This window comes from Psittacula echo (genome assembly GCF_963264785.1).
Source record: "Psittacula echo genome assembly, chromosome: 5".
NCBI classification, from domain to species: domain Eukaryota; kingdom Metazoa; phylum Chordata; class Aves; order Psittaciformes; family Psittacidae; genus Psittacula; species Psittacula echo.
Genome location: NC_137739.1, coordinates 77,975,110 through 78,001,049, shown reverse-complemented (window position 1 = coordinate 78,001,049; position 25,940 = coordinate 77,975,110). Strand labels below are relative to the sequence as shown.

Here is a 25,940-nt window from a genome sequence, read left to right as displayed (position 1 = left end):
GGAGTGTAGATGAGCAGGGAGAGCCAGGAGCTGTTTAGCAGCAGCAAAGAGAGACAAGCCACGTCCACAAAAGTATTAAACCCAAAGCGGATCCAAACAAGGTGGCTTGTGTCCCCAGAACGCTGGCGGCAGATGAACTGGACCTGGGAGTAATTCCCCAGCCTGACACAGAGCTCAGGCTGCGTGTAAACAAGGTATCAGGCACCTCCATGAAGGGGTGGCCCCATGCTCCCCAGGCTGCTCCCTCATCTCTACCCATCGCCGTGGGGCAGCAGCGGTGGGTGTGGGAAGGGGCGGAAACATCCCATTGTGGGCAGCATCCCTCCATGGGCAGCATCCCGATCCAGCCCCAAGGAGAGGAGATGCTGCTGAGAAGCCGAAAGAGCAGGACACAGATCAAGCGAGGAGGGCAGAGGCACAGAGGTGTAGGAAAAGAGGAAAGACCCGGAAAGAAGTGGTCGACTTTGATTTTCAGATTTTTAGCTACCCCTCAGCGCCCAGGGGTACCCTAATGCAGGAGGTATTTCAGGCACGTCTAAGGCATTGCAGGAGTTGCCTTTGCTTTCAGAATCGCCTCGGTTTCCTCCCTACAGCTTTTTCCACCAGCACGTGGTGTCAAATGATAGAAAAGAAAACTCTGGAGCAGATGAACAGAGATAAACTCTCATGCACTACCACTGAACGTCGTCACAGGAGTATGAAGCACCAACCACAACACATGATTCACTTTTACTTGCAGAGCTGAAGCTAATCATATACAAAATGTTAGCAAGTGGGGTTCTCTGGGAACACGGAGCTGCCAGCACACGGGGGGCAGGCAGGAGCTGCTGCGTCCTCGCTAACCCACCGCGGGGCCCTCTGCTACGCAACCGCCGGGAGCTAAAACGCACAAGACCAAACACTGAGTAACACCATAGTTCATCTAACCTGTTGCTATATATCTGACAACTTAAATAAAAAATAATAGTTTGGAAAGAAACCAACAATATCATTCCAAGAAGGCTATACACATCCTTAGCAGTTACTTTGCTCAGCACAGCTCTGGTGCTTTTAAATATGGAACAACCAAACAATTTTGTGAGCAGAAAAGTGATACAGATTTATTCTTTACATATTTTGTTGGGGTTTTTTTGTTTTTCTTTCTAGGCAACTCTACAGACTTCAGATCTTTTGCCTTGCAATGCAGATCATCTTATTCCCCCAAAGGTAGCCAGCTTCTTTAAACATGCACATCTCTGTAGCTTCCAGGCCGTGTATTTTACTTATTTTGTTTAAATTCTGCAGACTAGCAGGTTGTCCCCATTCCTAAAAACTCTACATCAGTGTTCAGGGTGGCCTGAGTGCTGGTCAGGCTCCTCGAGGGTTTACAGGATAACACAGAAGAACTTCTTCTCTCTAAAGGGGTTTTCTGAGGCCGGGACGGGGGTCAATAGAGGGTCCTCCTTGGCGTGGGCTTCACAGTACGCCATCAGGTCTGCTGCTGCTTTTGACACCTGGAATAGAAGGAGCCTGCATTAGGGATGAGCTGTGCTGGGGGCATCCTACCTGAGAGATGGGATGTCCCATGGGGCTGGACTCACAGCATCCCTGGGCAGGTAACACCATCGCTAGCCAAAGACCTGCCCAGTGAGCCAACAGCACGTCCGTGGTGGGGCTGGTTTTTCACATCTGGGCTCTAAGCTCTACTGTCAACATGCACTGCCATGAGCATCCTTCACATCCTTCACCCATTCTCATCCTTCACCTGACTTGAGTGTAGCAAGGACCGACTTCAGCAGGTACCACATCCCTGCCAGCTCTGCCCCCCATCCCTCGGCAGGGACATCCACAGCTGATCCTGAGCTGCCCTACCTCGCTCCAGACCTGAAAGGTGAGGCTTTGATTTCCAAGCACCCAGAGGTGCTCACAGCCAGCAGCCAACCCCAGAGCACACTCTGCTCAGGACTGACTGTCATCCAAAGCCACCCCAATGGAGAACATAAACCCTCTGGGATCTCAAGCTTGAAGCCAATGAGATTTTGCATGCTCAGAAGCAGCAATTCCACTGGGGTGGAGCAGAAGTGGTCAAAGCAGAGGAAACACCTCCTGGAAAGGATTTCCATAGGAAACAGGCTTTCAGAGTTGCCCTGCTAACCTCAAGGCTGAGCACCGAGCACTGCTCAAAGGACACTTTCAACCAGCAAGTGCGACAAACAGCATGGGTTTAACCTATTCCCAAGAAGGTGAGCTGCCTCAGGGAGAGTGGCTTGTCCCTCCCTCTGGCAGAGCTCCAGGCGATGCTTCCAGCAGCTTTCCACAGGCAAGCTGCTGCCTTCAGCCACGGCCATAGGGATCACTTAAGACAAATATCCTCCATAAACACCACCCTCCACCGCATCCCAGCTCCCATAACGTGCTTTTGGCAGCTGCTCAGCAGCAGACACCACCTTGCAGTGTAACTCTGAGCTGACAGCCAACTCCTGAGCTGGTGTCAAGTGATAGGAAAGCCTGGAGAGGATGGACAAACTCTCATACCTTTATCCTGTCGATGTTGGCCTCCATCTTAAGCTGCTCCACCAGCTTGCGGGCTTGCGCTATGCTAGCAGTGTTGTTGCTAGCCATGAGCAGGCCAGGCGCGCTCTCCAGACAGGCTGCGGGTGCAAGCACACGAGTGAGCTGCTGGGCTGGGCAGAGCTGCTCCCAGCCCTGAAAAATACCCCAAATCATAGAATCATGGAATGGTTTGGGTTGGAAGGGACCTTAAAGCTCATCCAGTTCCAATCCCCCTGCTATGGGCGGGACACCTTCCACTAGACCAGGTTGCTCCAAGCCCCATCCAACCTGGCCTTGAACACTGCCAGGGATGGGGCAGCCACAGCTTCTCTGGGCACCCTGTGCCAGTGCCTCACCACCCTCACAGAGAAGAACTTCATCCTAATATCTAATCTAAATCTGCTCTCTGTCAGTTTAAAGCCATTCCCCCTTGTCCTATTCCCATGTGCTGTTGTCAGAAGTCGCTCTCCAGCTTTCTTTCCCAGCACCTTTATGCATTTAAAGACTGCCCTAAGGTCTCCCCAGAGATCCTCTTCCCCAGGCTGAACACTTCCAGCTCTCTCAGGCTGTGCTCCAGCCCTCTGTGTGTAGCTGTTAGAGCTGAGCTGTGTGAATGCGGGTGTGAAGATGAGAGATGCAGACCCAGGCATTTCAGCCAGGGTTGAATCCTGTGTTTATACAAGCATAGTGAGCCACCAGCCTTTGTGGGTAGGCGGGTAGTCACACACTGCCAGTGGTACCCTCCTGTGCCCTCTCCATTGTTCCCAGAGCAGGGAATACCCTACGAGCCATGCTTAGGTGACACTGGGACCTTCTTGAGCACAGCAGGACCCCAGCTGGCTGTATTCTGTCTTTGGCTGTTATATGAAAGGCTGTGGTAGCAAGAAAGCAAAAGGAAATCGGAGAACGGGCTCCCCCTGGGCAGCCCTGGGCTGCCTGGAACTGCAGTACCAGGCTCATTACCCTGCCCTGAACCAGGCATATCATCCAGCCTCACATCAATGCCCATGCCCAGCCTTTGCCCTGTGTCCCTTGGCCTCCCTGGTTTTGTCCCTGCTGCCAACTTGAACATTGAGATGCTAAACAGGATGCTGGAGTTTCCTGTTTCTCAAGATTTCCACCCCAGGCAGGCTCATTAAGTCCACACCATCTCGATCACGGATGTTTTTCCTCTGCTTTATAACAGCCTTGAGCTCTGGTGGCCAGGAACCCAGCATTCAGCTCCTCCGGCAGCCAGTGCTTTTGCAAGCAGCAAGTATTATACAGCGTGGGCACAGCCACGACGTGCTGCCCCTGCCTGGCTGGAGCTGCCTGTGAGCTCCAAAACAGGGCTTTGGGGAGTGCCCTGCACTGCCAGCACTACCTGCTGCAGGGCGCAGTGAGCCTCCCACCAGTCCCAGGCAATAGAACAGTCCTAAAATGAGGAGGTTTTTAGGGAGGAGACTGAAAAGCTGTGAGCATATTCAGCTCAAGCCCATCTTGGAGGATGTAGAGGAGGACAGAGGCTCATCCTGGGATGTACAGAAAGAAACAACCTGGCACTGAGCAAGGTGCCCATCCTTGAAGGTGACTGAAGAGCAAGTCGTGTCAGGGGAGCTGGGGTTTTGGATGAGACTCCTCCCCAGCCACCCCTGCCCCATGGGGAGCGTGAGGAGGAGTTATTCTTTACCAGAAGCAGGTCTCTCCGGTGCTGTGTGCCTCTAGGGGAAGATCTGCTCCTCTTGGCCGTTCACTGCCTTTGATTAAGAGAATAGAAAAAAGAAAAAAGGAGCCAGGTTAGGCTGCTGTGATGCCAGTCAATGCAATGAGACCATTATTTATGGCATCAGGAAACCCAGAGCCCTTGCAGATGCCAAGTCCCATACCCTGCCAGGAAGGCAGAAAGGCTGTGTGTTTCCTTCCGTATCCCCCTCACCTCCTTGTGCCTTCCAAGAACATTCCCCAGTGACATTATTCACATTCAGTGAGATTTTAGGCACAGGAAGAGGTTTCAAGCCAGTGGGCAACTATCTGAGGGCTGTTGGCAGCCATGCTTTTAGCTGCTCTCAGCAGCCCCACAGCACATCCGAGCATGCTGTAGGATGCACAGCGAGAGGGGATGCAATTTAACCGTCTGGTGCAGACAGCATGTGGCAAGGCAGAAAGAGCATCTCCTGGGGAAGGCTGCCAAAATCCTCCCCATCTTTGCCACAGCCCAGTTCCCACCATGCCTCCCTAACAGCCCAAGCTCCTGCCCAGGTCTGCTGTCATTGCCACTGCTTGAGGTTTATCTCCAGCTTGTGCACTGTTTCCATGCTGATTTTTCTCAGCTCTCCCCCATTCTTTTTGCTGGAGAGGTGTTGGAGCAGCAGGGTGCCTCTCTTCTGCTTTTGCTTTCAGTTCTCCCTGTGAAGCCATACAGTGGGTGGTGGTGGCAGTGCCACCACATCTGTGGTGCAGCAGCTGGTCCTGGGCTGGTGGCCAGTGACCATAGAGATGTTCATCAATCAACATGCCATTGCATGGTTTGAATGCTGCAGAGACCTTTCTAATGCACCAAATGTTACTCTCAGTGATGTTGTGCCATTTCATACCGAGGACCGTGGTCTGTTGGTGCTCTGGTGGTGGGGAGTCACATAGGGACTGAAGATTAATGTCATGGAAATAGGCACGGGGACAGGGATGACTGCTGGGAGCTTCTGTACAGCTGCTACAGCCCTGATCTCTTGAAAAATATATGTATCCAACCCTGCTAGCAGCCTCCTGCAAGGAAACCCTCCCATGCTCTTACTACATCTAGCCTAGAGGCAGTAAGGTGGAAAAGACAGGCCCAAAAATAAGGCCAGAGAAGACCGAGACCCTGCTGGGGCAGGGGAGGGGACATCTGTACAAGCACCCTGCTGTGCATAGGGATGCTGGGGACCCGGCTGATGCTCAGCCATCTCACAGGACCCTGGTGACACCAGCAGCTGGCCACGCTTGGCCCCTCTGCAGATACCTCGTGTATGAACTTGAACCAGTTTGGGGCCAATGATGGATTTGCAGTGTTTCCATGCTGCGAGCAACTGGACGTGCTTCCTTCAACATGAATACAGAAAAATAGCAGGTGGCACTTTGAAGTGAGCCACCAGAAGTAAACCTAAAGCCTTATCATTTGGCTTTGACTTAAGCCAAGCCAAGCTAGAGCATCCTCCTCTCCTTCTACCCCTAATGCCTCTTTACTACTAATTGTAGTCATCCAAACTACACCCTGGCAGGTGCCTCTGCAGCACCAGGGTGACTAAGATGCTTGCAGGCAGCTGCTTGCTGCCCTTACCCAGGAGCAACACTGCCTACACCAAAGCAATATGTGTATTTATTTCTCTTCCCCAGGACCCAAGGAGGTGCTTGGACTGCTGCTGGACTCCATGCTGAATGAGAAAATAAGTATTTAAGTAGATAGTGGGTAGATGTCGAGAGCATCAGACTTCAGGAAAATTAAAATCACCCTGGAAAATACATAAAATCTCAGACTGGGGGGAAAATGCTGAAGTATTTGAGTGGCTGGCAGAAGGAAATTATTATATCTTTGTTGGAACAAGTCCAGAGGAGGGCCACGAGGATGATCAGGGGGCTTGAACACCTCCCATACAAAGACAGGCTAAGAAAGTTGGGGCTGTTCAGCCTGGAGAAGAGAAGGCTGCATGGAGAACTCATAGCAGCCTTCCAGTATCTGAAGGGGGCCTACAAGGATGCTGAAGAGGGACTATTCATCAGGGACTGTAGTGAGAGGACAAGGGGTGATGGGTTTAAGCTTAGGCAGAGGAAGTTCAGGTTAGATATAAGGAAGAAGTTCATTACTGCAAGGGTGGTGAGGCACTGGAATGGGTTGCCCAGAGAAGTGGTAAATACCCCATCCTTGGCAGTGTTCAAGGCCAGGCTGGACAGAGCCTTGGGTGACATCTGTGTCCATGGCACGGGGGTTGGAACTGATGATCTTAAGGTTGTTTCCAACCCAAACCATTCTGTGATTCTATGATTCTTTCCAGGCAGCTTATTTCCTAGCAGCGTCATTTCTCCATGGGCAGGTACTGGGAGTGGAGCTTTCAGTGCTGGGGTTGGGGACCTACTGGATGCAGTGAGCCTGCCTGACCCCATCTGGGGAATCCAGGTATTCCCAGCACAGCAGGTGACAGCAGCCCTTGGACACAGCAGGTCTGTACAGGTTTAATGGCACTCACAGAGGAATACGCATGGCACCTTATTTCATCCATTTAATGGCACGTGTGCCTGGATAATACGATTCCTGACCGCAGGTTAATGAGTAAAGATGCTATTCTATTTTCATGCTAATGATATTTACATTTACATGGATATTGTCTCTTTTGGGCTCTGCACTGTAATCACAACTCAGGATCTCACCAAGTTGTTTTGATACTTGCCTGCTGAGCAGAGGCATCACGGGTTATTTACTGTATGTGACAAGAGATTTCATTCTTTTAAAAGGATGCGAAAGTGCTTGCAATGAATGTCTGGACTCAGAAATTTTGCTGCTGATTTTTGCTAGCTGGTACTTATGCTCTAAAAAGCACCTAATTTGTTGTTAACTGTTTAATGAAGAGCCCTTGACGTATCGGAAAGGCATTTTCTTCTTTCATCAGTGGCACCTAGCCAAATCAGAGGCCAAAAAACTGGGATTTAGCTGGGCAAAGGGTGGAGGATGCTCCTGACATTGGGGCACTTGCCCCAGCATTTATGGCTGTGTCTGCTTTTGGTCTGCTTGGTCTTCAGTGTTTACCCAGGATATAGAGCAACAAAACCCAGCCCATGAGCTGCCCGCCATCACTGCTTCAGCATGCACACAACGAGCTGCTGCACAACAGGATGAGACTGGGGTTTAATTTGCTCCACATTAAAAGCCACCATTACTTCAGACCAAGGGACAACCAGCCCTCCTCCATCCATAACCACATCTACCTTGCTTTCTGAATGCATTTCTCTCTCCCAGCACATTTACGCACCCCTCTTATATATTCTCCTGATCCAGGGGAGAACGTTGGTGCTGCTCCCATGCCCCTGTCCCTGAGCAAATCATCGCAGAGGCACTGACCCCATCCCTCCTGCCAGCACACAGCCCAGCCACTAGAGACTCGTTTCACTCCGTGGTAAATTAATTTGCCAAGTTGCCTGCTGCTCCCCATCCAGCTCCAGCCTGGTGAGCTGCCAGCGCTGCCTCCGGGCACAGCCTGGCACAAGCTACCTTGCCATGGCATCACCTTGACCGAAGAGCAAGGCAAAATGCCATGTACAACCCAAAAAAGCCACCGCGAAAGGAGCATTTCCTGATGCCAGAGCAATAGAGCCCTCCTGCTAAGCTGCCTCTTTCCCAAACTGGGCTCCTGTGGGGCCCTGGCATTCCCCAGCTGCCAGCCCTGCTTGCAAGAGTAAATCAGCCTTCGTTTGCCAGCTTCTCGTCAGCACAAGCTGCTGCTTCCTTTGCACAGAGCTGTGCGCGCCTTGCACCAGCGCCATTGCCAGCCCTAAACCCACAGATCTGAGCCCAATCTCCCCTCGAGCTTTTCTCCCCCTTTTGCTTGGGTTTTGTCTCAAGTTGCATGTGGATGGAGACCAGAATTCTCCTACATGTTTAAAATAATACATTTTAAGGGTGATTATTGAAGGTCATTGGACTAAATATGCAGCTGTCACTACAGAAGGGGTACCCTGAAGTGCATTTTGCACTGGATTAGGTCTGTTGCTGTTCAAAGGCAGCGCTGACCCTAGCTGGGATGCCAGCATCCTTGCAAAGCATTTTCTTATGTTCTTCAGAGTGCAAACAGGCATTGAGCAGGATTTTACAGGTGTCACGAGACACCTCCTGCATTTTTAGGGGTCTGCAGCCTTTGCACACCCAGCTGTGGTCCTCTGCTTTTTTAAACCTGCGGATCACATCCATCCGTTGCCCAATTTTCCAGCCTTTTTTCACCTCCTAGTGGGCTTTTCTCTACCTTGCAGAAAATCATTCTCCCCACATGGGCCAGCTGAACTGAAAGGAAAAAGTGGTTGCCTGCAGGAATGAAACCAAAAGCACTGATATCTGCAAGGGCAAAAAACTCACTGTTCTTCTACCATTGAGACTGAAAGAGCACCACATGGCATCACCCACCTTTGAGAACAGCTCCTTTTCAGAGTGAAAGCAGAAGCCTCCCTGCTTCTTGGTTTCAGTTCTAAAGTTATGCTTTCCATCACTCGGGTACTGGTATTTTCCACAGAGTTAGTGGCGAAGCAGGTGAACCCCACTGGGCAGCCAGGATTTTGGGGAGCGCACAGCTCAGGCTTGTTCCTACCAAGCAGTCATCACTTAGGGGTTTTTTCTTGGTCCAGAAAAGGTGCCAGGCTGAGTATTGTAACAGAGGGATTTGTTCCAGCTCCCATTTGTGCTGGGATTGCTCCAGGCCCCTGCACATCCCAGCAGCTGAGGTCAGCCCAGCTCATTGCATCCCAGGGGTACAGTCAGGCACAGGGCCAACGCGGTCCCCTGCTGAGGCAAGCAGGCTCTCCTGAAAACTGCCATTTCCTCCCCCAAACCCAGGTGTGATGCAGCAGCCAGAACAGATAACAGAGCGTATGGCTGTGCTGTCAGCCCCCTGCAGCCGGCACTGCTGGTCACCGGCCGGCTGGAGCGTGGGAATGCCTCGCGTGGGGCTGGCTGGCTTTTCAAGCCATCCTGTTGCTTTTGCTAAAAGCCACCGCTAAAAATATGCGGCTCGCCTGAAAAACAATTACTAAATATATACAGAAAAACACAAAAATATTACAGACCAAAAAAAAAATAGCAGAGCTGTGTTTCCAGGGGGCGGAAGCTGGTGTAGTCACATTGATCTCGGCAGCAGTTGCAGACCCGGCTGGGAAAGGAGTCTTAATATGCCCGAACGACATGTGTTTCATTATTTCCTTAAACACAGAAAACAACATGAGCTAGATCTGTGCTCGTGGGCTCCCATCATACTGCTTCGCAGGGAAAAAAGGACCTTATCCTTGGAGGCGGTTTCAGCCACAGCATCCGCAGGGATTTTATTCCCTTTTCCCACATCCATTTTTTACACCTGATATCCAATACAGTGCTTAAATCACTGATGAAGCAGCTCACAGATCAGAGACATGCTGGCAAATAAATAAATAAATAAATAAATAAAACAGCACCCGAGTGGAAAATGAGCCTGTTGCCATGGAAATGGCTTCCTTGTCACACCAGCATTGGATCCCTCCCGTCAAACAGGGGCGAGGTGGGATGGGTGCCCATTTTGGGCCCAATGCTGATGTTTTGCCTTTGTCAGTGGGTTTTGGTGCCTCCCACTGCTTCTGCAGCAGTTGGGAAGGGTGCCATATACATTGCCCATCTTAGACTTCTGCAGCCCTATTCAGCTCTATTTCACCCCAAAACCAGCACTGGAGTCAAACCCCAGCCTGCCACTGGCTTAGCCAGCCCTGGCTCCCCGGGCAAATCTTGTTATCAAAGCAATGCAAAGCAAATAGAGTGAGAGGGAGCCGCAGCAAAGATTTTTCTCTTCCCTAATTTTGCTGGGGCACTAAATAAAGAGCTTCCACTGGAGCTGGCTTTGCAGGGAGCCTGGCTTGAATGCCCCTCCATCCACCTTGTGCTGCCAGAGCTGACCACTACTGCAGCTCAGATCTCATTAATATCTGCAGTTGAATGCATGCTTTTCCAGGAAGTCTGCAAGCACTAAAGGTTTAGCAACATCACAGAATCACAGAATGGTTTGGGTTGGAAGGGACCTTAAAGCTCATCCAGTTCCAGCCACCCCACCACAGGCAGAGACACCTTCCACTAGACCAGGTTGCTCCAAGCCCTGTCCAACCTGGCCTTGAACACTGCCAGGGATGGGGCAGCCACAGCTTCTCTGGGCATCCTGTGCCAGTGCCTCACCACCCTCACAGGGAAGAAATTCTTTCTAATATCTAACCTAAATCTCCCCTCTGTCAGTTTAAAGCCATCCCCCTTTGTCCTATCCCTACAGGCTCTTGACAAAAGCCCTTCTCCAGCTTCCTTGTTGGCCCCTTTAAGTACTGAAAGGTTGCTTTAAGCTCTCCCTGGAGCCTTCTCTTCTCCAGGCTGAACAAGCCCAGCTCTCAGCCTGTCTCCAATAGCAGAGGTGCTCCAGCCCTTGGAGCATCTTCACGGCCTCCAACAGGTCTCTGTTCTTCATAGGCTGGGGGCCTCATCCATTTGGAAAGCTGAGTGCATCCCAGTGCAGCCCACCAGGACTGACTCTCCAGGAGAAACTGCTTTCCCAAGAGTCACATACAGATCCGGAGAGGAGCAAGGAGCAGCTGCAATGGGGCCAAGTGCCTCCAGCCCCACAGGGCCATTTCGGGTTTCACAGGGCTGTCCTTTCCCCTGGAGCAGTCACTGTGCCGTGGGTGTCGTGCGAAAGTGAGAATCTCAGCTTTGGCTTTTCTCACGGGCGTCCTAACGGCTCAAAACAGAGGCAAACAGAAACCCACCTCAACTTCCTTTTCTTGTTTGGTTGGGTTTTAGCTTTGTTTTGTGGGGGGAGCAGGGTGTTAACAGGTTTTTCGGGTGAAGGAGCAGACAGCACAGCCTGGGACATCTGTACCCGTCCCTCCTGCCACCAGTCATCGGAAATGGTGAGTCTCTCTGGCCAGGTACCAACCTGCTCTGGGATCTGCACAAGGCTCTAGCACCACGGGAACGCCACCAGGGTTGCCAGTCCCTGTGCTGAAGGTCAGGGGTTTAACATCAGCATTGTTTCCCTGGGTGACAAAGCTGGGTATTTCCAGCAAGCCAGAAAGTCATATGACCCCCAACCCTGCCCCAAGGCCTTTAGGGATGTTCCTCTGAAAAGGAAAAGCCATCCCACTGTCATTTGCAGGAAAACCCTGAGGAAAAAGTGTTTGGTCTTAATGCACAAGGGACAAACCCAGCAGTGTGTGCAGATCAGGCACTGGGAGGATGGGTGCCCTTGGAGCTTGGTCAAATACTGCAGAATAAGGATGCCCAAATGTGTGGTCCAGTAGTCTAAGAAAGCAAAGCTGTTTATACTATGGCACAGAAATAAAGGAGCCTCAGCTGTCACGTTCAGTGTGATACAGTAGAAGGAACAGATAAGCACAGGCATCCTGTCACACCATCCCCAGCACCGCCTTTCAGGTTCTCCTGCAGCAGAGGTTCCACTTCTGTGGCCTGCACTGGGGCTGAGCAAAACCACTGCTGCACTTCACCAAAAATGAAAGGGATTTCAGGGTCGGGGTTTTTTGTTGTTGATTTCTCACTGTATGGGGGTCAGCCCAGGCTGGAGGTCAATGGCACTATCTACAGCCCTGTCCAATGCACCTTTTAACATTGGTTAAAATACTATGCAGATATCCTTGAAAAGACTTGAGTTTATTATTTTGCACTTCTACTGCATCAACAGCCAGTAAAAGCCAAGTTCCTCTCCCATAGTGCGCTGTACCCATGCTACATAAAGCAGCAAACCCTTTCTTTAGGATTATTCTCATCCTGGCATGTCTCTTCCCAGGCTGGAGTGACCCCGATATAACTGTGTCGGGGCAGCTGGTGGCAACCCAGCACTACCAACGCCCATGCACCCATGAGGCAACAGCTATACAGTAGAAGTACGGATGAATTGACCAAATAAAAAACTCCTGTTGAAACCTCGATCATCTCTTGACTACCAAAATCCTCCCTATGAAACCTGTTTCCAATCGATGAAGTGGCAGCTACTTCAGAGCAGAAGCTTCTGCTGTCAAGGTGACTCTAGGTCTAGGACGTACACACCACCTTACAGCTGGCCAGAAAGGAGCAAAAACACACACAAAAAAGCTCTTTCTTTCCCCACAGGGAGACTTCTAAAAACCCAAAATCACCCTTTAATTAGAAGTATCATCACACTTATGACTTCTCAATTGCTTCATTTCTTGATTTCTTCCCCAAAAGAACTCAAATTGACCCTGAAATACATTCTTTGTACACACCTTGTTCACAAACCCCAGTTCTGTGCTGCTTGTCCCAGGAAAAAAAAAGAGATGGTTAAAGCTGCCAAGGAAGCAATGAGCTCCTGTACCAGGAAAAGGAGTTCAACATCTGTTCATACAGCTCTGAACTCCTGACCCTTAATTAAGGGAAGCAGCCAAGAGCTATTATTTCATGTTAATTAACTGATCCATTCTTGAGTTTCAGTTTTTAGCATCCTGCTCTTAACTATTTGCCACGGTCAAGATAAAGACCTTCAGGGGAAGGTGCAAAATGCGGTTTGAAAGCAAAGGGAAGGAAGGAATGCTCAAGGTGGAGGCATTTTACACAGCATTGCCTTTGGAAAAGAATTTAGGCATTTGGCTGTGTCAGCAACCATTCTCGAAGGGACAAACCCATCCTGAGTGCCACACAAAGTCACCCTGAATTCAAGGCCACAGTGACTTACCAACTGCCTGCCTGTCAGCACGGGGGCACAGCCGCCCCAAAGGAATCGGGGCAAGCCCTGATTTGGCTAAAACTTCACATTTTTAGAGGGAAACATCCCCGTGACACCAGGAAATGGGAAGGAGCACGTGGATTTTGTAGTAGCTCCTGCCATGGTGCCAGGCTGCTGGGCTCATCCTTCCCTAAGGCACTTTTCATCCCAGCTAAAATAAGCCCAAACCTGTTCCTTTTGCTTATAACGCAAGTACCTCACCTTTCCGCCCAAGTAACTTCTGCGGTAGGTGAAGCCCTCAGCTGCAGAAATCATTGCAATGAGGAATCATTCTCTGATGATTTCACCCGGATCAAACCTTTATTAGAATTTTATTTTAAGTAACACTCACACAAAGCCTCATAACCCTTTCCAGCCGCTGGGAATCACCCACCAAGTTGCATCAGCAAAGAAACAACCCCGTTAAGCATCCCATTAGTTTTAAGCCCCCCCAGGAATTACCTTAGACTGCTTTAATTAGGTATCCACCGTACAAAAGAATTAATTAATTAGTGATAAGCACCTGAACCACATTACTCATAAGGCTCTATTTCAAGCTTCAAATACAGCAAACAGGTCACAGCCTATCTGCTATAGTAGAGCAAAGCCTTGGTGCTGCTGCCTGGTATTTCTCTTCCCATCCCTGCCATCAAAGCAACAGGGCTGGGAGCCTTTTTTTCCCTTTCTTTTTTCTTTTCCATTTTTTTCCCAGCATCCAGAGCTAGTGCCATTCAAGCCACTACTCCAATAGTGGATGCTCTGCATGGAGGTGGGAGAGCTTTGTAATTACTTTTTGAGATTTGTTCTGCTTTAGGCATGGGTTATGGGGTAAAATCTTGTCTCTTGCAGCTACAGTTACTCTGCAAAGGCTTCACGACAAAGTTGTTGCACTACAACAGCACTAAGATACCCATTAAATGAGTAAAGCCTTTGCTGATGGCCAGATCCCAAGCTGCAGGTGGAGAACCACCACTAAACATGGGTGATTTTAGCAGGTTTCTGGGTGAAAGAAAGGGGAGGGGGGGAAGAAAAGAAAAATACCACTTGCTACTCTGAATTTTCACAATCAATAACTTTGAATAGTAGTTCATTGTGGCTTGCACTGGCTTCAGCATCCTCCAAGCTGACAGTCCACGGCAGGGATGTGGGCAGGGATGCAGAGCCCTGGCGGTGCTGCAAACCAGGTTAGCTGGGGCTGGCTGGGGAGAAGTAGGTTGCTCCTCTGTCCTCGGTCGGTGAGCTGACCCATATTATCTCAATTAAATTTAACTTCTGTGGCCTGCTGCTGCCTCTTTTTTTTTTCCTGTAACCTAATGCATTTCAGTCTAAAGTAGGACCCGATAACAGAGGCAGCGAGTACACCTGGGTCCTTCCCAATGCAATGAGGGGAGGAGGGCACAGCCATCACGACAGAACTGGGACAGGGATGTGGAGGGGGATCAAAAGGCAGCACCACTACAGCTCAGCAGCTTCCCTTTGCTTAAGCCCTGACCCACCTGCATTTCTCCTGATCACAGCGCTCCTGCAAAACAGCCTTTCCCATGCTATTCACCTGGCTTGCTAAGCCTGTCTCCATCCTCACCCCCTCTTCACTGCCCTCATCGCTAACTAACCTCCACATACAACATCTTGGCTTTCCCATGGAGCCCAAAATCCCTGAACCAGCCCATTTTCTCCTTAAAAAAGGGAGGCAAAGCCTCCCTGCCAAGCTTCCTGCTGAGTCAACGGCCCTGCTTTTACCACCGCACATTATTCTGGCTGTATCGTGAAATGACACATGCTCAGCAAACACTGGTATTACGCAGGCGGGAGGAGAAAGCCACCCCAGAGCTGCTAGCCTGGGCGGTGGTTTTACACTTGCAATATCAAGCATTGCTAAAAAATTAAAGGCAAAAAATTTAAAGCCAAGAAAACCGTGCAAACCCTGCATTAAACAGCACAAGACGGTGTTGCCCATGCTGGTTTGCCCTCCCCTCCCTTGCATCGGTACCTCCTGTGCTGGAGATCAGTCCATCCTGGCCATGCCACGGGCACCACGTGCTTCATTTATCCCCCCCGTGCCTGCTCCCGAAGCTTTAATCCTTCTGCTAAATGAGCCGGAGCCACTGTGCTTGGGCCCTGGTGCTTTGCGAGCTGCTTTCCCAAGGGCAAGCGCCTTTCCCTGCCTACCTGGCTGCTGGGAAACCTCAGCGCGGGGCTGTGTGCCTGATTCCTGTATTTTTCCCAGCATGAGCTATGAAAATCAATGAAGGCAGCTGCTCTTTGGGGGGCTGGGTTTTGCTTCCAGGTAGGATGGAGGAGCAATATTGATTTGAAGCCAGCCTAACTTTTACACACATTAATGCAAAAATTACACAGGGCTTAGATTTAGGCTTTAAAACCATTATAATTTAAAAATCAGTGCCTTCCTTATCTGCCACTTACACCTCTCCAAGAGCCTGCGCTGCTGCATTAAAATCATCTTCTTATTCCCTCCTCGCACAGTGTGGAGGGAGGAGGCAGAGTCCCCCCCGCCAGCACTGGCTGGGGAGTGAGGGAAGCACCGGACACAAATACAAACCCCCCAAGCGGGGCTGTGAGGCTGAGCAGCAATTATATTATATCAGCTGATAAATAATGCAATGTATTTTGATACTGCCAGCCCTGCACGCACCGCACAAACACCATCACGTCTCCCTGATATTAAAAATACAAGGGATGAAGCGCAATCAGGTCAGCGTGACTTGAATAACTGAGACTAAAGCCCTTCTGAAATGCTGTCCTTGGGGCACGTTGGAGCTCCCGCCCCGTGGCAGAGGCACAAACCGTTGCCTCTTCATAAGGTCCTACACAAAGTGATAGGACTCCACCAGACCTGGTCAGCGTTCAACACTTTGCGTTCAACACAAGGTAAGAGAGCTCTGCTTGGACACTTTCCAGCATGAGCAGAGCTGCTCCAGCAGCAGACACAGTCCTGAAGACTAATTAGAAGAGGTTCAAATAGGTTTACAGGTTGTAGATGGCTGAGGACCCCTGCTAAGGACCCCAAACCACTGCAGACCCAGCGAAGGGGTAGGAAGTACCCAAGAAGACATGCAGAGATGTGGAGAAGATGAAGCCACATGGAGAAGACCTGGCCACATTTCTGCATGACACTCTGGGGACAGCTTTTGCCAAAACAGGTCAAATTCAAGAGGCAATACAAGCAAAAGAGCCCATGGAACCAATGCAACCATAATGCAATTGAGATAAAACTGCATGACAAGCTGATGGAACATCCTCCAGAGCAGGTAAGGAAGCCAAAAGCCAACCATGAGGACAAACCCCAACTTCCTCATATGCAAGCAGCATATGAGGTGAGGAAGTCTCCACCATGCAAACAACAATGGTCAGATGCTTTCTGCACACATGCTGGGACCCTGGAAAGGAGGACATGACCCACACAGAATCTGCTGTTCTGTGACAGCTCAGGGCTCACAAGAACCTGCTCTAAGGTCTCCTTGGAGCCTTCCCTTCTCCAGGCTGAACAAGCCCAGCTCTCTCAGCCTGTCTCCATAGCAGAGGTGCTCCAGCCCTTTGAGCATCTTCATGGCCTCCTCTGGACTTGCTCTGGGCACTGAGAAATTCTCCTGTTACTTTGGTCCTCAGGAGACTCAGACCAAGGTCTTGGTGTCCTTCCATCTGAGATGACCCTTTCAAGAAGCAAAAGGCAGTGAGAATCTGGCAGGAGAGTTTGGGAGCAGTGATGCAGTGAGGAGACAATACCCTTGGGCTCCATAAGTGTAAAGGGATCTCCAGGGACATTTCACCTTCCCCCAGAGCGATACACCTCAACAGGCTGGATGCAGCCTATACATAAGGAGCCCCTAACACTGTATTAACTTGAGAATACGTCTGCAGACACTGGGGACACACTAATCCCCATCAGAATGGTGCCTGCAGATGTGAAAGCAAAAGAAGCAGTGGGGGAGAAGTTGGTCTCCTCAACTCATCCCCCATACTTCTGCCCCACAGTGTCCACTGCATGCATGACCCGGGGCTCTCCACGGGGCACAGCCCCAACCCCATGAGCAGATGATGGGTACTTATTATTCTTCTACGTCTTGTTCCTCCCAAGATTTGCTTGAGGAGAAACACATTGAAATGGGGAATAAACTCTTGCAAGGTGATTTCTGCCTTGAAACGCCAATGAACCACAGGTTTCCTTCCTCCTGCTGGCAGCAGTGGGGAGAGCAAGCTGGAGCCCCAGCCTGGGTGGCAATCACTGTCTCAGTTTTCTCAGGCCTTGGTTATCTCCCATTAGGTGATAATAACCCACTGCAGAGGGTTTGAGGCAATCCAGCCCAGCCCCACAGCATGGGCAAGGCAGCCATGACACAGATCTTCAGTTTGAGTTCAGCCCAATAAACCCAAACCCACCAGACACTGTCAAGGAAGGAGAGGGACAAGCCCAGAGACCAAAGCTCATCTTGTGGTGCTCCTCACACCAACCAAACCAGACAAAGCCCTAATGATGACCCCTGCTACATGCAGAAACATACTGGCACTGTCCTGGCATTTCCCGCTGACAGCAGCATCATGAAGACACGTTTCTGGCACACCTGCCACCTCTGACATCCCTGTTAGGGATCTGTTCCCTGACTCTCAACACTTTCTTTATCCTGCTTCCCTCCCTTTGCTGCACCTACTCTGAGGCAAAACCAAAGACACTGGGACCAAAAAGGAATGAAATCAGCACCAAGCATCTCACATCTACAAACAGCTGGCAGTTTCTAGCCCAAAATGGCCCAAAAAGTACAACTCCTCCAAACCCACAGTTAACGCAATGCACTCAGTCTGCAGGAATTCACAGCTATGGAAAGGATTTTAAGGCGGTTGAAGACAGAAGCATCCCTTCAGCATGCCCCTTAAAGGACTCACGCCTCAGGCTTGTGGATCTCAGACACCTGGCCATGCTCCCCATGCCATCATGTGTTAGAGGGATGCTGCAACAGGTTAAATGCTCCTGCAGTTCATCCAGCTTCAGCTCGTGGTCTGTCCCCTGGGACACAGCTCAGACAGGAGCAGAGCAGGCAAGACAGAAAACATGCTTCTTCACATCCCTGCGGATGCTGGTGGGTGCACAGGGACACCCTGCCTTGTCCTCAGGTCCCTAGGCTGGAGGAGCAGTAAGTGCTCTGGTTCCATCACAGCTGCTGCTTTTCCCTGCATAGACTTAATGCCACATTTGCTTATTGGCCAATAAGCCAAGACAAGTTTTTATTGAAAGAGAATCAGCAAGTCCAGGTTTCAGTGTTAGCACAAATCCCCCCCTTGCACAAGCCCAGGGCTGGAGCAATGCTGGTGTTCACCACAACTTGGCATAAAACCCAAACCACTGTTGAACTCCTCACCAGTCTTCACACCACAGTGGTTTCAGAGCCCCAAGGAGGTGCAGTGCCTGCACAGCCCTCCTGGCCACCGTGCCAGGGGTGCTGCAGGGTGCCTCCAGCTGCAGGGACTGATCCAGCTGTGCTGTCATCAGAGGAGTGCAGGTTTCCTAACGCAGCAGGCTGGCACACAGAGGCATCACAGCACTGCAGTGACCCTACAATAACTAGCACAGAAACCCACCCAAACAGCATCACTGTTTTCCCCGCGGTGCCAGCCAGGGGAGTGCTGGGGCTGCTGAGCTGCTCCCCCATAGACAGACAGAGGAAGGGGATTACTTGGCACCGACTTACTCTGGGCATCTCCCATAATCAGTGCTGTGTCTCTGTACTAAGGCACCAGTAGTGGCACGGGGCACCGATGTCCCTGCAGTCCCCCACTGCAGCTGGTGGCTTTGGGCACAGGCAGCTCAGGCCACAGCAGGCAGCAGTCAGGCTCCAGAGCTAGGGTTCAGCTGTACCAGTCTGGAGGATGCTGTAGGCAGCAGGAGGAGGGATGCTGAACAGCATGGCATGGGGTAAAACCGCAACACAAAGGAGCTTGCAGAGGGAAAATCCCATGCTGTGCCAGGGACTTTTCCTCTTCGGTGGGATCTCACATGATCCAGGAAGAAGCACTGATGTTTGAGATCTCTGATGAGCTCCAAGGCTTGGGCAATGCTGCTTCTTCCCACCCAAGTTGCTCTCTCTTACAAACCCAGATGCTCAGCCAGGCCCTTCCCGGCTGGGAGAGGCACTTGTTGGAAATATTAGGGGAGGGACAGAGCCAGCTGAGTCAACTTTCCTTCCTAAAGCCCTTGGGAGAGCAAGCAAGGGCAGGACAATAAACCTGTAAACCAAGATACCAACTCAGCTAAAGGATCTTATCCACCATGGCACCACCTCTGCCTCATGCCAGCTCCTGGGGTGCTCTGCTATACTGAGTACAGCACTTTGGGGCTCACAGGAGCACCCCTGAGAATAAACAACCTGCAGCTCAGCTGGCTTTTGGATGCTAAGACAAAAGCATCACCCATGACCGGGGACTTCCCTACGCTGCTGATACCCACCAACCGCAATCCAGCAATGCCCGGACCTTCCCTTGGATAAACTAATTAGCCCAAATTAAAATGATGAAAACAGACAAAGACGAAGAAAACTGCATGTGAAGAGCAAAGGAAGGACCAGATAAGGTGAAAACCAATTGGGTTTGGTAGGATAAGCAGGTCCTAGTACAGTTGCTGCCCAGGAACTGTTGAAGGTTTCTGAACTGCATACGAATAGCGAGGCAGTGATTTTCTAAGGTTTGGTACTATGTCATTTCAGGGATTATTTCTTTTTTTCCCACTGAGCCTGTGAAAACTTGTGTTTGGTGTTTGAAGTCCATCATAGCTGCAGGAAATGCAGGAGGTGCATTTGGCCTCAGCATGGTTGCATCCTCACCCAGCCCAGGGGCTGGCTGCATCCGGCTTCCGCTGCCTCCCGACCCACAAAGCACTGGTGATTTGCTTGCCCCACTCCAATCAAAGGTATCAGTAATTAACCCTGGCCTGACCCAAAGCCCAGGCTCCACAGACACCATTCCAGCAACTTTGGATGTGTTTTAGAGCAAGATCTACCTCTCCACAGTGCCAAATCTGTGTCCTCCCAGCAGCTGGAGCCCATCCCATCCTTCTTCCCAGCTCAGACCTGCCTCTAAATGTGGCTCATGCCCAATGGCCCGTGCCAAGTGTGTGCAGAAAGCTGGGAGAGAGCCTGCGCTCCCCCACAGACATCACATGCTCCCTCACAAGCAGAAGCAGGACCCCCTCCCTTTCAATTCTCCCTATGAGTTTGGGGGCACAGAGCTGCTCCTGCATTTTAAAGGGACCAGTTTTGGGGGTGTTTGCACCATGTATGTGGCATACAGAAGAAAGAAATATGCATGAGGAAGGGCTGAAGCTTCACTGGAAGTGAGCAGGCAATAAAACTGCAAGGGCAAGCACAAAAATCCCCCTGCCAATGAACCATGCTGCATCCCATGCCCTGCCCCACAGCATGGGGTACCATCTCCCTCTGCCTTTCAACCCATCCCTCCTCCCAGGAGCCACTGTGACCCCACAAAGCAGCCGAGCAAGAAACCAGAGAGGAAGAAACAGCGAGAAAAGAACCTGAAAAGCAAGAAAAATTGAAAACCCACCCCAATCCCTTTGCTCATTCCTCCTGTTTCCACGCCGGCTGTGAATGTGCACAGCCGTATCCTGCTCCTGCATCCCGCTCTGGGCGCAGGAATGACACACTTGGAAAAGTCACACCGAGAACTGATGCAACTTGTGCCAACAACGGTGCTTTTTCTGGGGCAAATGCCTTATTCCCAACCCAAAATGGGGCAGCAGGGCAGCAGTAGGGAGCAGGCAGTGCAGCTCTGTGGTCCTTAGCAGCAGCACATGCATCTCAAGCTGGCTGGCCTCGAGCATCCTGGCACTGAAACACGGGATGGAGAGGCATGGCTGCCCTGTAGAAGCACTTTTCAGGGGTACACAGGGCTCCTCTGCCGCCTCACCAGCCCTAATTACTATGGTAACAGCCTGCGCCGGCGCCTCGCTGTCCTCCTCCGGTGACTCACTGGGTTTCAAAAGGAGAAGTGATGCCTCGGCCACCGCTGGTCGGAACCAAAGCACTGGAAGCCCAGTGGGCAGGTCTGCACCTGCTGGGTGGGAAGGCATGGTCCATCCTTGCAAAGTTTGCCTCTATTGCATTTTCCACTTGCAGCCACCCCAGCACAGGGTGGCAAAGCAGCAGGCTGCCTCGGGGATAAAAATAATACTAATAATTGAGCTTCGTCACCAGCTCGCAGCCATCTACCCACAGGAATCCCATCAGGAGACCCTGCGATCGCCTGCTCCTGGTCTCAATAACCCCATGCTATAAGGCAGCCTGGTGCCAGGATCCAATGCACACTGGTTATCATCTCCTTTGCGGGGCTCATGACTGCAAGGAGCCCAGAGAAAATGCAATGATCACCCTTAACACCAATATGTGCACCAGTGGGAACAAAGCTGGCAGCTCCCAGGGAATCTGGGAGAAAGGATGGGCACGTGCAGGCACTGTGCTAGCTGTGTGTCCCCCACAAGTGGGGATACCCCATTTCAGACGTGAGGCTGGCTCCAGCTGACATGCAGGTGATGCTGAGTCTGCCCAACTCGTGTCACAGGTGAGCAGCCAGCAGCACGCTGTGCCAGCAGCAGCCCCTGCTTCTTCTTGCAAGCAAATGCAAGGCTGAAAAAGCCAAAAAATAAGCCCCAAAACTGGTGCCAAGGGAGCAGCGTGGCTGATGCCCAGCCTTGCAGGGCCAGCATGGGACCTGGGACAAGATGGGGCTGAGCCGTGTGCCCTGTGCCCTGCAGCATGGGGTGAGAAGAGCCCCATTATAACCTCCGGAGCACCTCAAAACATCGTCCTGGAGAAAGGCTTCGCCCCCGGGGCTTTCCTGGCAATAATTAATTGAGTCATATTTCAATCCAGCCAGGGGCCATATGGTAGAAAAGAGGATTAAAATCGCATGCTCCAGCTGCATTCAGGGAAATCCAGTTATAAGGAAAAATCCTCCGTGCCTGGCCCCAGTCTGATGCCAAGGGTACGTGCTGCTGCCACCAGCACAGCCCCGGCCCCTTTACCCTCTCGTGAGCCCCGGCTCACTGGTGGGGCAATCACTGTTTGGTAATTTGGGGGCCCAGAGGAAAACAGGGAAATAAATAACAAATGAGACCTGCAACGACCCCTTGCCCTGCAGGCAGCAGGTACAGCAGTGGCAGTTAATGTGTGCTTGGAGTCCATCCTTTGGGGTAGCATGCTTTACAATCATTAGTAACTCATTAGTTAGCAATTAGGAATCGCTGTGCTTCAAGATTTTCCTTAAAAATAAATCCATTTTCCACCGAGGAGGCAAGAAAGCAAAAGTTTTTTGCTGGATTCCCTGCCCACTGGGGCAAGCAAGCCCTGGACCGGGTTTACCAGAGCACACGTCCCCGTTGACCGGTGATTTTCCCATGGTTACTTTACCCGAAGCACTCATCCCATGAACCACCACTGAGAAGAATAAGGATTTGGATTGAAATGATGGGGAGAAGGTTGCCGCTGTGGGGATGGTGGGGTGGGGCACAGGGTGACCATCACCCCCAAATCCCCCCCCAAGCCAGGATGGGGCAGATCCATCCCAGCTGAGGTTGCTGCAAGGGTTTGGGGCTGGGAAAGTCTCACCCTTCTTTCCCAGGGAGAAAAGAAAAAAAAAAATAGAAAGAAAGAACACTGTCTCATTCATTAGCGGAAAAAGCCTTTCCTGTGATGGCAAATCAGACGATTAACTGAGGATCAAACCCTCTGAATCCAAACCTTTGTTGGGGAGATTGGCCCCTCCGTGCTGTACCGCGCCCAGCCCCAGCGGGATGGGGACCCTCGCCCCTCCTCCGCAGGTGCCATCGCCACCCGAGCCCGCGGGGTCCCCGTGGGGTGATGCGGAAATCGGCGCCCTGAGGGATGTGGGGGGATTTTCTGCTAATTTGGGAGCGGTTCGGGGGCCCACAGGACGCTGGGGACCGCCCTGCCCAGCCCCAGCGCTGCCAGTCCCGGTCCTCCCAGTGCCCCCCGCCCCGGCTCCCCGCGTCTGCCCAGCGGTACCTGGAGGCGGCGGTGCTGCCCCGCGGGGCGGGCGGCGGCGGGACGAAGGGATGGAGCGATGGATGGAGGGCCGGAGGGAGGAGGAGGGTGGTCAGCAGCAGACCCGAGCGGCGAGTCCCCACCCAGCTTTGTCTGCGCTCATCCCTCTGCCTACAGGAAGCGGCTCGGCCCCGACTTCCTCCTCCTCCTTCTTCTCCTCCTCCTCCTTCTCCTGGTCCTGCTCTTCTGGCTGCTGCTCTCCTCTCCTTCCTGATGCCCCGGGTTTTGCAGATCGCTTTTCTCCAGACCCCGCTGCCTACTGCCCCTGCCCTCCACCCTGCGTCAGTCCCTCTCCCTGTCTCTGCCTGTGCCCATGTCCATGTCCTGGTGTCTGTTTCTGTCCCAGTCAATCACTGCCTGTTTCTGCCTCAGTCCCTTCCACTGCCCCTTGTCCCTTTCCCTCCCCTTCCCCATTCCCCCGACCCTGAACCCCACACATGCTACGCACCAACCCCCACAACCACCCACTGTACCCCCATTCTGCACCCCAACCCCCTGTACCCATCACATACCCTTCACCCACACTTTCTACACCCCTCATCATGCACCCTGCACCCCACACACCCCCCACAACCATCACATACCCTGCACCCCATACATATCCCCCCACTCTCCCTGCACCCCATCCCCCCCCTGCACCTCACAGACCCATCCCTGCACCCACAGCCCCCCTGCACCCATCCCATCCTTCTCCCCTCTTCCCCCTCATCTCTGAATACACCGTGTTTGGGGACCCCTTCTTCTATCCCCTGAGCCCCACAAACCCTCTGGCACTCACACCTCTGCGCTGACCACACAGCCCAAATCCCTGTCACCCCCAGACCTCTCCATGCCCCTCGAGACCTTCCCAGCTCAGTAATTCCCTACCTGCCTCTCCAAGGCACACCTCTGGGAACACCCATGACTCCGTAGTTTGTATTTAATTTTTAATCCATGTAAGCCTGCATGCCTATTTTTTAGGATTTCAGGTGGAAGATTTTGAATGCACAAGAGACCTGGTGAGTGCTGGTTGGGTTTTGTATAAGGCAGCCTTTTCCTTTCCTCTGTCAGCACCCGGAAACATCTGCAGCCAGCCCAGCTGTACCTTGGCTATACATGGTTGTACCTTCAAGTCTGCTCTCTGTTACACATATATACACTCAAAGTACACTCCTGTGTCCCTGGGCAGGGGGCACTGCAGAGCTGGGGTGCGGCACAGCCCCCCGAAACAGGGCACTGCAAGCTGTGCCATTGCCCACCGCAGCAGCAGCGCTGGGATGCAGCTCCCCGCGGGTGGGGGGCACGGGCATCCCGCGAAGGGTGACAGCAGCAGCTCCCCGGGCCCGCAGCGGTGGGTGCGAGGGGCTGCGTGTCACCCGCCCGCTGGCCAGGCCCGCAGGGCTCCCGGCAGTGGGGCGCTGGCTGCCATGGATGGGTTTCCCCTCCCGTTTCCACAGCAACACTGATGTCTGATTTCCTTCCAGGGCTCCGGAGCTCGGCCCTGCAGAGCCCACCCCAGCTGCTCCTGGGGCTCTGGCACCCCCCACCCCGAGCAGCACCCAGCATGGGCCCGGCGACGGCAGAGTCCCCCACCCCGGACACATGAACCTCAAACGCTATGCAGGGTACATGCGATGCTGCACTAAATGAAAGTGTTGCATCCAACGATGATTTCAGGGTGCTGAACATCCCCAGGCTAAAAAGACAGAAGCACACGGGGTATTTCTGTAATTATCAGCAATTAGCCATTGGTGTATGATTGGGGTGATGTTGGAGGGTGTGTCCAGCACTGCTGGCTTGCAAGGGCTGACAGAAGGAAGATGCTCTGTGAGGCACCTGCCTGGGGAGAGTCATCACTGTGTAACACTGAGAGAGCACCACCCGTTGTCATCTGGCGGCAAAACTTAAAAGCAAAAGAGATGTTACTGCAACGTTCCCCTTTTAAAGTGCATTTTGCACTTGGCTCCGTAAAAGTGGCATTTGAACGTTGTTGCCCTACAAATCCCGAGTCTTTGATCGCTCGGGCTGCCACGAAATGGTGACAGGAGATGCAAAATCTGAAGTGGAGTGGCTGGAGATAAAATGGGCCAAGTGCAGCCTTCCTATGAGAGCTTAAACTCGTGAAACGGTTAAGGCAGAGCAGCACAAGGGTTGCCAACACCAGGGAGCATCCAAGGGAAAAGGCCAGCGTGGGTGCAAGGCTGCCTGGGGACACGCTGCTGGGATGGGAACTGGAGGACCTTTCGCCCCTGGGGACCTGTCCCTTGGTGAGATGAAGGAGGAGCAATGGAGGCCAAGCCATCAAATGCTGGAGGAGAATTCATTTAAGGCCTAGCTGAGGGTACTAGCCTTTGCTAAAGACAGTCTATGGGGAAGAGAGAGCCCCCTCCCCTCCCTCCCTCCTGGGCGGCAGGGCTGGCTCATGCAAAATAACATTCAACATCTGGTTTTAGGAAAATTGAGGGGTTTTATAGGCCAAGGATGAAAGAGGCTATACTTAGTAGCAGACAATGCAGTCCCCATCCCAGAAGTCACTTGCTCCCTTGTACTCCTCCCTCCTGCGTGAGGCAATCAGCTGCCCCAACAACGTCTGGTGTTATCAACAATTGGGCACCAAGACCCGTGGCCACCCCACGGTCAGCACCTGCCTTACTGAGGACGAGGGCTGGTTTTAGAGGACAAAGGGAAATCACTGGTAACATGCAGTTATTTTTGGAGCTCAAAGAATAGGCACAGGATGCTCCACTGCTCCACCATTGATGCTGAGGGTGCCAGGGGAAGGGTGCCATGTGTATACCCCACACCAGAGGTGCACAGCCCCACATCTCCATCCCCATACCTCTCCCAGGGTGCTTGGAGGAAGGATGGATGGCAAAGGCAGGCAGGTTCCAGT

At 52.0% G+C, this 25,940-nt stretch overlaps 1 protein-coding gene across 1 annotated transcript; it reads right to left on the bottom strand.

Moving 5' to 3' along the window:
• Positions 1 to 1,364: 1,364 nt before the first annotated feature.
• GNG2 (G protein subunit gamma 2) lies at positions 1,365 to 23,211 on the bottom strand (the record flags this gene model as incomplete). The annotated part of the gene is made up of 4 exons (XM_080619451.1): positions 23,030 to 23,211; positions 4,202 to 4,268; positions 2,515 to 2,630; positions 1,365 to 1,493 (listed from the first exon to the last, which is right to left on the bottom strand). The coding sequence occupies exons 3-4, from the start codon at positions 2,599 to 2,601 to the stop codon at positions 1,365 to 1,367; spliced, it is 216 nt and encodes a 71-aa protein (XP_080475577.1). The 5' UTR covers positions 2,602 to 2,630; positions 4,202 to 4,268; positions 23,030 to 23,211.
• Between the last annotated feature and the right edge of the window lie 2,729 nt (positions 23,212 to 25,940).